The sequence below is a fragment of the Magnolia sinica genome, chromosome 4, assembly GCF_029962835.1.
Source record: "Magnolia sinica isolate HGM2019 chromosome 4, MsV1, whole genome shotgun sequence".
Lineage (NCBI taxonomy): Eukaryota > Viridiplantae > Streptophyta > Magnoliopsida > Magnoliales > Magnoliaceae > Magnolia > Magnolia sinica.
The window spans coordinates 87,370,919-87,387,196 of record NC_080576.1 but is presented as its reverse complement, the minus strand read 5'-3'; the positions used below and the strand labels follow the sequence as shown (position 1 = coordinate 87,387,196).

Sequence of the window (16,278 nt, the reverse complement as noted above, 5' to 3'; positions counted from 1 at the left end):
GCACTGCGATCACTAGTTTATTAAGGGCCTGAAATGCTAGCTAACCTATGATTTTGTTAGACCTCATATGTTGTTTTATGCTCAACCATAATTTGCAAACATAGGCATTCCTTGTTTACAACATAAACACTCATTGTCCTCTACTTGAATCGTGAATACTAGCTCTTCATCCCAAGTTACTACAATTTAGTTAAATTTTGTTGCCTGATCTATTAACATGATGTGATTTCATTATATATACACTAACATCCTTTTCCTTTTTGTAGGTCGTTGCATACGACATCGATTTGACTATGGGGCCATCATTTTAATAGGTACTACTTGTCTATTTCATTTGCTAATGCATACTACGCTTTATAATGGCATCTAAAAATTGTTCACCATAGGAGCCGCCAATACCAAACTTTCTAATTGTAGTGATATGGGGTGCTAGCCTAATCAAAAGTTTTTGACATGTAGGGCTATGCATGACTAATAACTAGTATTTTCCCTGTGATTTGTCGAAGGGTTGTACCTTGTTCAATATAGAAAGCTTGTATATCTGCGTGTTTATGATTTGGTGTGACCACTAGCTAGTTCAAAGTATGGGTATTTGAAGTTATGACCTCATAATACAAGTGTGTCCTTGTATTATTTTTGTCCTAGGAATGTATAAATCAACTAATAATGATAAATAGGTGGAAAATGGAAACTGAATTGCATGCACCTATTCACACCCCAAGTATAGGGTTGTGATGTAGAAATAAACTCGGTGAGACCGAGGTCGAATCCCAAGGGACTGAAACCTGTACGTAATCTGAAATTAAGTAGAACTAGAACTAGACTAAGATGAAATCTAAATCGAATGAAATTAACGGAATAACGGTGAAATATTTATCTAAAACTTAGAGAAATTAGAGGTAAGAAACTAGGGATTCAGAGGATCCACTTGTAGAGATCAGGGAGATCTTATGCTCGAGTCATGAACTCAACTAGACTTATCCCCTCTCATCCAGTTGAAGGGTGTAACCATGAAAATCAAAACTGAACTTCCTTTGATCTAGTTTTCAAGAGATGAAAGGTATAAGAATTAGAATGGATTCCGTCACCAAACCATGCCCAGAAGACAAAGTAAAAACAGGATTAAACCAATTGGTAACCAATCAACAAGATATATGAAGGTTAGGAAGGGTTCCGTCATCCAACCATGCCCAGGAGACGATGGTGAACAACAGGGCTTCCTGACGTCATAATCAAAATAAGGAAAGGAACATGCTCAAAGCTATCGCAGACCCATTGTAATTTCAATCACAACAGACCATTAAAAACTGAAAACATTTCCCATAATTAAACCAAATTTACGATTAGTTCAGTCTGAACAAAATGCACAAACACAAAGTCTCCCCATCATGCTACAAGCTTCACCTCTTAGCCCTAGCTAAGAGGTTTAGCCTAGCATAGACGTGATTAGGCTAAACATCTTAAAAGAAAACTATTAAAATTGAGAAGAATAGGGAAGAAACAGAACCAGCCGGCCGAACTCTCTCTCTCTCTCTCCTTCTTGCTCTTCTTGGCTTCCAACGTCTCCAAGATGATCATCTACGGCCCTCTCTCTATCTCTTTTATAGGCAACCGAAGTCGGTTTTGTGTGCGAGAGGCGGTGTTTCCTTACGCAGCCAAGAAACTGTCTGCGTAAAGCTGTTTATGCAGCTAAGAAAACAGACGTGAACCTTCTGCTTTCCTTGCTTTATTTCCTAAAAATTAACGTCACCTGGGACGTTTTTGGACGGCCAATATAATGGATGGATTGGATCTTTTCATCGGCCAGCCATGGTGGCCCACCTAGATTGACAGATCCGGCCGCAAAACAAAGCTTACGCAGCTCTGTTCGCGTTGGTGAGATGGTGGGGCCCACAAGATCGGTGCCAATTAGGAAATCTAGTCCAACCATTGTGTTCGCCTCGAAAAACCGTTCGGGCATGGTGGTTTTTGGAGTGAAATCGGTGCGGCTTACAAGATCTTCTACTCCGCCGTCCATCCTGCGTTTAACGGTTGGGAACATGAAGACGCTTGCATGGTGGCAAAAGGACACCTAGGCGTTGGTCTTGGCCGTCCTACGGATCTAATAGATGGTCTAGATCTGCCGTTTGAACGATGTGTGGGCCCCACAACTCAAAACTGGATGGACGCTATCCGTCCGCTGGACATTTTACGTAGGAGAGACGGGTCAGCCCGTCTTTGACCGGGCTGACCGTCCGATGCACAGCCGGTGCGTGTACACCATGTATACGCATTGTACATGCAGGGTCCACTGTGATGCTTGTGAGAAATCAGCTCCGTCCATCCGTTTTGCCAGCTCATTTAAGACATTGAGTCCAAAATTGAAGCGTGTCCAGCAATCAGGTGGGCCCCAGATTGCTGATATCGGGGCTGATCTGTCCGTTGAGCCACTTCCAGAGGGATCCAATGGTTGAAATTTTACGTGTATGGTTAATTTAGGGTCTTCAGGCCATTTGTAAAGTTTCGAGCCGAACGGATAGTGAGAACCCTGTGATCTCGCATTCTGGACCCTTTTTAGGCCACTTGAGCTTCAGTTTCTTGATTTTCTCGGATCTCTGGCATGTAAATCCATCGATCTCGGTCCCCTGGGGTTCGTCCCTTGCCTTGGTGACATCAAAGCATTAAATCCATGCTTTTCGCACCCTGTTTCAATCCAAGCTCGTAAATACACCTTGCATCACAAACACGATTAAATTAGGCCGTTAAACAATACCATGTTCGTAAATCTAGGCCATAATTGGGGTCTAATATGCAATATTTGACCCTCAACACAACCCCCAACCAGCATCTTGCTAGTCCCGAGCAAAGTATGTGAAAAATACGTTGAGAATTACAGGAGAATTTCTCAAGTGATTTTTGAAAAACTATCTAGATCCCAAAATTCTAAGGTTCATGAATGTTGGGCATTACTTTCTCAGGGACTCAAGCGCACGGTAAACTTCATAATCAAGTTCAATGTATTAACCCATCAATTAGAAAAAATTCTAAACATTGAGTTCCATGGGTGTATAGTGTAAACCCGGCTTACCATCATTAAGAGATCCAATCGTCAATTTCCATGATAACATTGACAATCAAAAGAGCATTCAGGACAACCTAAACCAGAACTTGCGTTACAGTTCTTCTTTTCATTCTTCCAGCTTTTGATTTTTCCATCAAGGGGGAGGGGAATCAAATCCATACCTATAGGGAGCAAACCTATGGTGAAGATCGTACACCCAACCCTTTCCTGATGACAACTGTTTTTAGCTGGGTATTCTTTTTCTTTTTTTTTTTTTTTTTCAAAACTTCTTTTTCTTTTTCTATATTCTTCTTATTGAACATGATGGACAAATTCCCCAGGTTGGTTCCTTCCATGCTTAATGATCACCAAGTTACAATTCAATATCGAACTGAAATCTTAATGTGTAAGCAAGATGTGTCCTATGAAATCATGACTCAATCAATGTTTAAAACTTCTAATCATGGATTAACAATTCGAACTTAATTGTGAAATCTAATAGATAACTGAATCCAAGAGTCACAAATTACCAACATCACGTATCTTGTAATTCTAAATCAAGGATGACCGTCAAAATCACATCGAATTTACAAGAAATTTCAGAAAAATTTTGAAAAATTTTCACAAATTTCTGCCTCCTTAAGACCAAGAAAACACTGATTAGGCAACCTAATCTCCCACCCCCAACCTAAAATCGACATTGTCCTCAATGTAAAAGATATGAGCATGCAATGCACATGGGACAACGAAAGTAAAGGAAAAGTGATGGGAAGATAGTACCTGGATGACGAATCGAGAGACTTTTCCATTGAGATCTCAGCTTGAGAGCGGGTCAGTACGAGAGTGAAACACGAAAATCAACTATCCTAAAACAACGTATCAAGCAAACTAACCTAACGGCATAAAACTGTCTATCCTAGAACAGCATAAAGCAAACTATCCTAGTCCTATGAAAGCGATAAACCTACCTATACCTCCATCAGACTAGGAGATCAATCCTGGTAAACAGGATCGGTCAGAGGCATGGACATGTCCTCTGAATCAAATTTCTTGACAAATGGTTTTAATCGATGTCCATTTACTTTAAACTCCTTGCCATTGTCGAGATCTCTTATCTCGACGGCCCCATGAGGATAAGTAGTGACAATAATGTAAGGGCCGGTCCAACGAGATCGAAGCTTACCCGGAAAGAGATGTATTCGTGAGTTATACAAAAGGACTTTCTGACCTGGCGTGAATGATTTCCGCAGAATATGTTGATCATGAAATGCCTTCATCCTGTCCTTGTAAATTCTCGAGTTCTCGTACGCGTCATTTTGGATTTCTTCAAGTTCATTCAACTGAAGTTTGCGTAACGAGCCAGCGTTGTCCATATTGAAATTCAGATTTTTAATCACCCAATACGCTTTATGTTCCAACTCCACAGGTAAGTGATAAGCTTTCCTATAGGCAAGTCTAAAGGGAGACGTTCCAATAGGGGTTTTAAAAGCAGTACGGTATGCCCATAAGGCATCGGTCAATCGGGTTGACCCATCCTTATGATTAGGGTCAACCGTTTTCTCCAGGATATGTTCGATCTCCCTATTGGAAATCTCAGCTTGTCCACTTGTTTGTGGATGGTATGAGGTGCGTACCTTATGAGAGATACCGTATTTCTTCATTAAGCTTTCGAATGGTCTATTACAAAAGTGTGAGCCTCCATCACTAGTGATGGCTCGAGGTGTTCCGAACTGAGAAAGGATGTTCTCTTTTAAGAATTTAATGATTGTGCGATGGTCATTGTTTCGGCACGGAATCGCTTCGACCCATTTAGTGACATAGTCTACAGCGAGCAAAATATACAAATTTCCAAAGGATTGGGGGAATGGTCCCATGAAATCAATGCCCCAGCAATCAAATGCTTTTATGATAAGGATGGGATTCAAAGGCATCATATTTCGACAGGACAATGCTCCCAATTTCTGACAACGCTCACAAGCCTTGCAAAACTTATGAGTGTCCCTGAACATAGTGGGCCAATAAAAGCCACACTGCAGAATCTTGGCCGTGGTCTTTTTAGTAGAAAAGTGACCACCACAGGCCTGTGAGTGACAGAAGGAGATGACACTCTGATGCTCATCGTCTGACACACATCTCCTTAGGATTTGGTCTGGGCAATATTTAAACAAATATAGATCGTCCCAGAAAAAGTTGCGCACCTCGGTAAAGAATTTTTTCTTATCTTGTGCAGTCCAACGTGTCAGTATGGAACCTGTGGCAAGATAATTAGCAATATCAGTGAACCAAGGTGAATGGGAGACTCTGAACAGTTGTTCATCAGGGAACATGTCATTGATATGGGTCGCCTCAAGGGAATTAGAGGTATTAAGGGGAGAAAGGTGATCGGCCACTACGTTCTCTACTCCCTTTTTATCTTTAATTTCTAAATCAAATTCTTGGAGTAGAAGGATCCATCTTATCAAGCGGGGCTTAGAATCATTCTTAGAAAGAAGATACTTGAGTGCCGTATGATCTGTGTAGATAATGATCTTGGATCCGATCAGGTAGGACCTAAATTTGTCCAAGGCGAACACTACGGCTAAGAGTTCCTTTTCCGTAGTCGAGTAGTTCACTTGGGCAAGATTTAGAGTCCTACTGTAACGCCCTGAAAATCGGGGGTCGAGTAAAAGTCCAACTCCCGAGTTCCAACGCATCACTTATGTAACATATTTAATGATGATTAAATGTTGTCTGTATTAGTGCATAAAACATGAATAAGATTAAGCCAAATCAGCAAAACATAATCCAGGGACAGTTGTAATACGCAAGCGGAAGATTAACTCAAATATGTATAACTTTACAAATCAGTATAAGTCCCCAAAGTATGTATGCATTGCCAGGTCAATAATTACATGTATTGTTTCAAAATATAAAATGTCAAAAATGTAATAGTCCACTACAAGTATAACCCTGAAGCCCCGTCGATTCAGAACGGTCTACGAGAACTCGCCTGAATACTGCATATATGAGAATGCCTCCTCATCGTCCTCAAAGTCTGGCTCCGCCTCGCAGGCTACGCCATCATTTGAACCTACAACAGAGTCTGGTTGGTGTTTAAGACACCGTCCCGTAACGTGGGAGTGAGTGATCAACTCAGTGGAACAATAAAGCAAAGGTTAATATGTTATCAATTCAGTCAAGCAGTAATGATAAAGCAATACAATCGAACATCCCTAGATACTCTGATTAATGCGGGAATGGTATGTATAAATGATGCATGCCCTCGCCTGCACTCCCTCAGCGATCTTCATCTAACGGTCGTGCATGTCAGTCACTTCCTCGTGCTCTCTACACATCGCCAAACGGCACATGTGTATGAATATGATTACCAAGTTCTTATTAGTCCTTTTTATACAGTAGGATTGGGAAGCTAAGGTACCTCCCTTATATCAATTCCCAAACAATGATCCATTCTATGGTCGTCAGTCCTAGTAATTCTCGTACGATATTGTGGTTCTAGGTCGCTGCAAAGGGCTCGTCACCTTATCAGTGCAGGCCTAGTGTACTCTTGTTGCTACGTAAGGGCTCGTCGCCTCTACGCAGTCTTAGCGTACGCTCGAGGTCACTACAAAGGGCTCGTCACCTTATTAGTGTAGGCCGACAGCTCGAATACAATATCCCATACCACCGTATTCGGCTCACGAGACTGTGTTGCTCACTGGACACTACGGGGAGGCTCGTCACCCCAGCGAAGCCCGACAGCTCGACCACAGTGTCCCATACCACCATGCCCGGCTCATGAGTCTTAGTGGATCGAGGTACCAAGGTTAAAGGGGTTTTCATTAGTGAGTTTGGTATCTTAGATTCAAGCAGTAGTGTCCATACATGGTGAACATACATCGGGTCAATCGGGTTACTTGACGAACTCGACTAGTACGAGCGCACGTTGAGTTAATCGACATGAAGTGCGTAAGCACTCCGTGTGGCCTAACTACTGCCAACATCCCAAGTACGGCTCGGATTCATTGATCACGTCCTATGTGGCGAAATCAACCTCAGCCACCTATTCAATGCCTGTTACCGATTGCCTGGACTATTCCGTAGTCCCAAACACATTCAATTATAACAGATAATCATACAAGCTAATCAGAACAGTAATGGATCAACAATTCCAATCATACAAGCATGTGAGCATTTGATGGATTTCAACTTAAACTTGAATTCACACATATGCAGTCCCTAAGTAAAACAGACAAAGAATATAAGTTACATGGAGGAAATCATACACTTCGTTAAGGTAGTTGAGAATCTCTTCTCAATGCCCATATAAAGTACAATTTATTACACACTTGTTCATTCAGACATTTCTACAAACACTTAGACTACATATTCCAACATACATGACGTATGTTGGTGATAGCACGTATTAGGGCAAATCCTTACACTAAGGAATTGTCACGTATACCTCAACCATATGACTACAACAGTTAATAATGGCAAATCCATATCCAGAATCCATACTCATACAAACATTTCAACAAACACAAGAATACATTATATTCAACATAGTTCATATATATGTGTAAAGTGCGGGAACAACGTATCTAAGCATGTGATAGCAATTCAAGTCAGTCATAAATCATTAACTGGCATTGAAAGCCTTGAAAACCATAACTTAAACATTTGTAGTCCACACCTTTCGCCAGTAGACTCGTAGTGAACTCAGTTTTAAAAGCTAAGTCTTGTCTACGGCACCACAATAACCTATATCAGGGAATAGGTCAGCTATTTCATCTATTACAATAGTTAGAAACCCTAAGACAAGTTAGGGTTAGGTTTTCTTACCTAAGTACGGAGTCGGAATCGCCTGTATAGCGATACAGAAATGGCGGTTGAGTGCGTGGAGTAGCGGGATCGAATCCCAGGAAGAATCTCCAACTCTCACTCTCACTTTCTCTCTTTTCCCTTCTCTTTTCTCTTCTCTCTCTCCTAGGGTTTCTCAAATTCGTATGGAATATGGGAGAGAGTGTTTAAGGTCCTTATATAGGCCCAGGTTTGATGGGAATGGCCCCAGGGCCAAGGTATACTTAGGTTATATCTAAATACGGACTGTTCCGGTCCAACGGAGCACTTCCAGTGGCCCCTTTTCCACGTGCGGTCGGACTTAAGCTCCCTGACCATGGATCTAGGTCAGGCTGAGTTTTCGTTCCGATCGGGTTTGCAGATCGACCGTGGCGGACCCGTTTCAGTTCAACGGTCACGGTCACTCGATCAGGGTCACAAGTACACCGACATGTGTGGGACATTTCTCCTGATCCGAGGGTGTATTTGGGTCAGATTCTGACGGTCTGAATCCTTATATTTGGCCCGCAAGCGACACGACTCAGATTACTTAAATTCGGATTTTATTTCTAAATATTTTCACGTTTCTCATACACTTTGTTCCGGGCTCAAGTTGCGCATTTCTAGACACAATTAAGACTTGATTTTCGAGGGGGTTGTCAAGTCCAGTAATGCGGTCATAACTGTATAGTTTTGCGGTTATCGGACTTTCGACGTGCGGTCCAGGTCCGATACGAAGTTTCAAGATGCTCCCGAGAGCAACTGGGTTTTGAGATGGATTCTAGATTTCAGGGTAATGTAGCGTCAATGATTCTGCACGTTTTGGATCTTGCAGATCATATTTAAAGTGATTAGTGCTAATTTCACAAGTATTCTAGTTTAACACTTGCTAATATTAACCAAATTTCTAAAGGTTTTGGTCCTGGATGATTTCTGCCTGAGGTGGTACTCGGGTCCTTGTACGGATTTTTCCGAGACGTTACACCTACTCGCGTAATGAATGACGTAAGGCCTCTTATCTTTTCTCTGACCTAGAACCGCTCCAAGAGCATAATTAGAAGAGCCGCACATAAGCTCAAAAGGAAGGCTCCAGTCGGGTGGCTGCATGATAGGTGCAGTGGTTAACATGCCCTTAAGCTTGGTGAAAGCTTCCTGGCATTGCTCAGTTCACTCGTATGGTGCATCCTTTTGAAGAAGATTACATAAAGGACGAGAGATGAGACTAAAGTTCTTTATAAATCGTCTGTAAAACCCTGCGTGTCCTAAGAAGGATCACACGTCTCTGATGTTCTTGGGTGGAGGTAGGTTAGAGATAAGATCGATTTTTGCCTTATCTACCTCGATTCCCTTGGACGAGATGATATGCCCAAGGACAATTCCCTTCTGAACTATGAAATGACACTTCTCCCAATTAAGTACCAGATTCTTTTCTTCACATCTTTTCAGCACACATTTAAGACTCTCTAAGCACTCGCTGAAAGATGAACCGAAAACAGAGAAATCATCCATGAAGACCTCTAGATATTTCCCGACCATGTCAGAAAAGATACTTATCATACATCACTGAAAGGTGGCAGGGGCATTACATAACCCGAATGGCATCCTTCTGTAGGCAAAGGTGCCGTAGGGACATGTAAATGTGGTCTTTTCCTGGTCCTCAGGGGCGATTTCAATCTGATTGTATCCCGAATACCCGTCAAGGAAACAATAATAGGAATGACCAGCTAGCCTTTCCAAGATTTGATCAATGAAGGGCAAAGGAAAGTGGTCCTTCCTTGTGACGGTAGTCAGCTTCCTGTAGTCAATGCACATTCTCCAACCAGTCGTAACTGGACAAAAGAGAGTTGTGTATCACAGATCTCAATACCCCAAAGTCTTGGCCAGAGTAGCAGGATTGGGTAATCCATGAAAGGTTAACTAGTCATCTATATGAGGGAACTGACTACAAGCTGTGATGAAAGGTCACTACCATCAAGCGGCTTAATGAAAAGTTGGTTCCTATGCCTTGTTGGAGTACAATCTTCTGAGTGCTCCCATATTGAATTGTGTAGATCGTATATATTGTATAGATCTCAATTCATAGTTATCTTGTAGAGCTAAAAATAGGCAATTGCTTCTCTATTTATGTGCGCATCCTCCGTTGGAGAAATACAAGAAGAAGAAATCTCTTCCTTCATCTCAAAGTACCTCTCTTCTTTTACTCTCCTCTTTTAAGTGTCATCTAATCACACAACATGGTATTGCTGTATCGGAGCAAGTGGTTTCGGATTTCTTTGCTTTTGAAGATAGCTCGTTCCTATAGCCGTGATCACTATCATAGTGGGGCCCACTTCCATTGATTGGATGGACGGTTCAAGAGATTAGGTTTTTCATTTTTTTTTCTTATTTTCTGAAAATCAGGCCTATTTCCATCTCAACCCGTGATCTTTGTGATTCCTTGGAATTTGGACTTAAAACTTGAAACCGTTAGCCATTTTTTTGTCCTCAGCCTATCTACAGAGTTTGATCAGATAACATAATCGCTTTATGGGGTGTTCTTGTTCAACCGACCCTCTATTTCTCACTCTTGCATTAGCTTTTTTTATTGCCTCTAGTCTTGTTAGGTTGGGACTAGAAGATTTCTAATTATCTCTTTCTTCTATATTTAGAATTTTTTCTTCAAATATCGTGGTCCTTGATATTTTTCGTTGATCTTGTATCCTATCTATTTGAAGATTTAAATATGTGCGCAGGGGCTAACTGATGCATGATGAATGGCCTAAACTAGGATGATGCAAATAAATTAACGGATTACCAGAGTAAATCAAAGCATAAAATAAAGCCAATCTACCACAAATTTAGAGAAATCAAATATTCAATTAAACTCAAGTTCAAGACCACATCACAATCCCGCAAAATAGATCCTTAATGCTATTGATCAGACATGGCCCAGTGGAAGGTAGAACTTCCATCTAGTATAGGATTTGTTCTAGATTCGAGGATTCACTTGCGCTTTGCTAGGGTTTGAATGAATTAAGGTTTGGGTTTGGAAATCAAGAAATTTGGAATTTAGGATTTTATAAAATACATAAGAAGAAAAAAGATCAATGAGGGGGAAGGCCGTTCGGCTGTACGGACAGGTCTGTGTAGTGTACGGTCGCGTACGGATGGTGTGGTGGGATTGGGTTGGTTTGGTTGGTGATGAGTTCTCGACTCGGCTCGAGTCAAGTCGGATTGACTCGGCTTGAATGGCTGAGTCGGGCCGAGTCAAGCTAAAATACTGTAGCTCGAGTTGAGTTCAAGCCGAGTTCGACCATTGCCATTTTAACTCGGCTTGAACTCGAACTCGACTCGCCTTAAAACTCAAACTCAAGCTTGACTCGGCTCGTTAGAAATAGGTTTTTATATATTTTAAAATATTATATATATAATCATAAAAAATAAAAACCCTACCCCACCCCATGGTCCCCACTCCCCACCGCACGACTGTCTCCCTTTTCTTCTCCTTCTCTATCTCTACCCCACGATCCCCACCCAGTCCGCTGCCCCTGCTCGCCGCACGCCGGCCCGACCAACATCATCAAGGAGATTAGGTGAGTTCTTCTTCTTCTTCTTTTTTTCTCTTTCTTGATTCCGTTGGAGAATGGGGTCCACCTGATGAGTGACTTGGATCTTGAATCGGGTTCCGTGACTGATGGCCCGCTGATGCCCCACCTGATGAGTGGATGGATTAGCTCTCTCACGTATCTGCCTGTAGCGTGGGTCCAAGAACAGCTATAGTTGGAGGTAGAAAGGATGGAATGGATCTGGGTTGCTTTTTTTTTTCCGGAGAATAGGGATACGGATTGGCTACTCCCCCTGACACCAGCCCTCGATCTGGTGGTCGGTGCTCTGTGGGTCCCACCATGATGTATATGTTTCATCCAATCCGTTCATCAATTTTTAAATATCATTTTAGTTCTTTACCCCAAAAATTAGAGGGATGTAAATCTCAATTGGACCACACCACAGGAAAACAACAGTGATTGGATATCCATCATTTAAATCCTCCTAAGGCCCACTGTACTGTTTATTTGACATCCAATCTGTTGATTAGGTCATAAAGACCCAGATGAAGGGAAAAAACAAAGATCAACTTGATCCAATACTTTTATGGCCCCCAAAAAGTTTTTAATGGTTGAAGTTCGTTCAACACTTTCCTGTAATGTGGTCCACTTGAGGCAGGATATATCTCATTTTTTGTGTATTACACATAAATTGATCTAGAAAAATAGATGGACGGAATGGATGAAACACATACATGATGATGGGGCCCACAGAGCACCGACCACAAGTAGTCAATCCGTTTCCAGAGAATAGTAAAATGGGAGCTTGAAACGTCATTTCAGGCATGGCCTTCACAGCCCCTCCTTGGAATCTACGCTGGAGGGATTTTTGCAGTCCAACGTTGGATTTCATGTGCCTTAGTGGTTGGTGCTATGTGGGGCCCACTATAATGTATATGTTTTATCTATGCCATCCATCCGGTTTGAAATATAATTTTAGGGCTTGACCATAAAATTGAGGTAGATATAAATCTCAGGTGGACCACACCATGGGAAAACAGTAGTGATTGAATTACACCATTAAAAATATCCTAGGGCCAAATGTAATGGTTATTTGACATCTAACCCGTTGATTAGGTAATAAAGACTTGGATGAAGGGAAAAAATAGTTATGAGCTTGATCTAAAACTTTTGTGGCTCCCAAAAAGTTTTTAATGGTGGGCGTTCAATCAATACTATGTGGTCCATTGAGATTTGGATCGGGCTCATATCATAAAATGATTTGAAAGAATGGGTGGACGGCATGGATGAAACACATACATCATCGTGGGCCCACAGTGCTTAGGCTTCACAACCTACCATTATATATATGTGCCTGGATCCCTCCCCGAGAAACACCTTTAATACTGTAGCGAAGTATTATAGACAATACACATGCACTTGAGACTTACATACATGGTATAAAATTAGTTCAAATTAAACCGTCTGAAGTATGGGTATCAGTTTAGATTTAGGAAAAAATTATGCCCACTTAATCATCTAATATTAGATTTATGAAAAAATATTAGACGGTTAGAAATTAATCTTATCATATGGTCTAATTTCAACAAACAAGTATTTACAACTCAGATGTCATGATTTTCTAAGATACGGTGGATTACATTCAGAGATGGAAAATCAACATTATTACATTTTAAAGAAAGTTTTAATAGTAGATATCATTACCCCCACTGTTTCCAGTGGCATGGTCCACTTGAGCTTTGGAGATGCTGCAATTTTGAGCTCATGCCTTAAAAAATGAATGGAAGGCTTGGATAAAATACACACATCACTATGAAGTTACGTCGTATTGGGGATCACCACACAATTAGCTTGCGGTCCCACAGCAGGTGACATCCTAGCTCTATTGTCTTGCGCTATTTTACATGTATTGTTTCATCATACGGATTAGAAATCCAGCTATAAAACCAAAAATCTCCTATGGTGATTGCACGTAAAGCATGAGCGCTTTTAAACCACATATTATCATTCACAATAACAAAAAAAAAAAATTTAAATCAGTACTCCAGCAAAGCATGATGAATGATAAGCAGGTGCTTCGATAATACTTAAAAGTTGTCCTTCCAAGTCATGCATACACTCTAAATGCATCATAAACCAATCTAAATCATTGTACCCCTCTAAATCATTATTTTTTCCATACAATACAATATAAAATTGTGATGATCACAAATTTCTTTTAAAGTCCACTTGATTTACTATCATGTAGAGGAAATAAACAATGATAACATATTACTTTATTATCTCCTTATATAGTTGCATTATGCACTGTTGTATATTAATGATCATATGCATCATCTTCTTATTTATTTTTAAACATTATCTTCTTGTAGAGTTGTAGGTGTATGGATAAATTATTTCTAATATATTTTGATAATTGTTCTTTACATTTTGTCATATTGCTACTTATGATTATTTGTGATCTGATGTTGTTAATTAATATTTAGGTCACCTAGATAGAGACAAGTAAATTGTATGGTGATATTACATGGAATGTTACCGAATGGGATAGAGACAATTAGCACCTCTAGATAGAAACAAGTAGGAATAAGATATTTAGAAACAATTAGTAAACAAAATTTGAAACAATTATGGACAATTTATAGTTATGTATATTTATGTATCTCAGTGGATTTATTTATTAGGGGACTATTTGAAACACTTGTGTCTTGCAGTTTATGGAGGGGCCCGATATTGTTTGTATTATTCCTTCAACCTATAGAAGCCCTGATCTTACCTTACTCTTGTTATCTTTTGATTTTTAGATGACTACTGAACAAAACACAAGTACTTCTGGCCTTGGTGCGTCAATCAATTTTCTTTTTACCGTGGATGAAGAAAAATTAGAGAATAAAGTTGAAACAGCTTCAGGTTCTGTGAAATGGAAAAAAAGATCGGCGATATGAGAATCTTTTGATGAGATCACGCAACCAGATGGTTCTGTCAAGATTAGATGCAAGTTTTGTAAAACTCTTTACAACAAGCATTCTACTTATTCTACAACTCACTATCAGAGGCATATTGATAAATGTGTGAAGAGACCAAGAACATTGAAGGGTGGAGTCCAGTAACTGCTTTTATTTATTTTTTCTGAAGATGACGACTCCAAAGCTGCACTCTTAACATATAAGTATGATCTGGATAAACTGAATAAGTGGTGTACAAGGTTAGTGATAGTCAATGAGAAGCCATTCAGCATGGTAAAAAGCAAGGTTTTCATGGAATTTTGTAAATTTCTAAATTCCAAATTTGAGAGGGCCTCTCGGTCTACTGTGAAAAGAGAGTGTATGAAAATGTATGTTGTTGAGAGCGCTAACTTGAAAGCTCTCCTAGAATCCGTATTCAGAATAAGTTTGACATCTGATATGTGGACAACCTCAAATTAGAGAAAGGGATATATGTCACTGACCGCACACTTCGTTGATGGAGATTGAAAACTATAAAAGAGAATTTTAAACTTCCGCTATGTTCCTCCTCCTCATACCGGTGTGGTACTGTTTGATTGCATTTACAACTGTCTTGTTGAGTAGGGCATTGAAAAGAAAATTTCTTCAATTACTTTAGATAATGCCTCATCCAACGATACGTTAATTTCTTTCTTACGTACTCAGTTCAAGGCTGCTGAAAATTTATTCTTCGAAGGTAAAATATTCCAAGTTAGATGTTGTACTCACATACTCAACTTAATTGTGCAAGAAGGGCTGAAAGCAATTGATTCAATAATTGCCAATATACAAGATAATGTTAAATATATAAGGGGGTCACCTTCAAGACTGAGTATGTGGAATAATATAATCCAATATTTGGATTTGAAATCTAAACAGCAGTTGAAGTTGGATGTTTGCACTCGCTGGAATTCCACTTATGAAATGTTGGATACGGCTTTACAATTTAAAGTTGCATTCCCTGAACTTGCGGCGCACGATAAAATGTATGCATACGTGCCAAGTGGTAAAGACTGAAAGAAAACTGAAGACGTTCATCAATTTCTCAAAGTTTTTTTTACGACTGCACGAAAATTTTTTTAGGAAATAAATATCCCATGACAAATCAATTTCTTCTTGAATTTATTTTCATTATGAAGGTGCTAAAAAAGTGTGCCGCTAATGATCCGAAAGTTTTAAAAGCATTGGCTCTGGGAATGCAGCTGAAATTTGATAAGTATTGGGGTAAATGTCACTTGTTAATGGCCATTGCAGTTGTCCTAAATCCACGATACAAGATGGCAATGGTTAGATTTGTTTTCAGATCACTTTATTCCAGTTCCAAAAGAGTTTCAGCGGAGACCGCCATTATTAATGCGGCAATTGAAGAGCTGTTCGCATCATATGTTGATAATTCGGCCGATCCATCAAGTGCAATAGGTACTTCTCAAACTGCGGATAGTTCTTCTATTGCGGATGAGCAACTTCGTGACTTTATGTCTTTTTTAGACGAAGAAGAAACGGAGACGCAGAAAACTGAATCCGAAGTGGACAAGTATCTAAAGGAACCGGTCATAAGGATAAAAGATAATGATTGCGATGTTTTGCAATGGTGGAAGTCTCGAGCTCGTGAATACCCTAGATTCTCGTTGATGTCACGAGACATTTTATCAATTCCAATTTTGACCGTGGCATCAGAATCAGCTTTTAGCACTGGCAACAGGGTAGTTAGCAAGTATCGAAGTTCACTCGCCTCGAATACAGTTGAAGCACTGATATGTACGCAAGATTGGTTGCATCCAGTTTGGGGCGGTAGCACTTTCGATGTTAAAGAGTATGAAGATGACAATGAAATTGAAAACGTGGGCTAGAATGCTTAAAGGAAAAGCTTTAAAAATTTTCATGAATG

At 40.2% G+C, this 16,278-nt stretch overlaps 1 protein-coding gene across 3 annotated transcripts in view; it reads left to right on the top strand.

Annotated features, from left to right (window-relative positions):
• The window catches only part of LOC131243331 (uncharacterized), a 130,434-nt gene that overhangs the window by 102,822 nt on the left and 11,334 nt on the right, over positions 1-16,278 (top strand). For all 3 annotated transcript variants that reach the window (XR_009170024.1, XM_058242606.1, XM_058242605.1), the window contains exon 22: positions 267-314. Coding sequence is in view for 2 of the 3 variants with exons in the window: in XM_058242606.1 (XP_058098589.1) it covers positions 267-314 (48 nt within the window). In the remaining variant the exon portion in view is untranslated. The remainder of the gene's footprint in view (positions 1-266; positions 315-16,278) is intronic.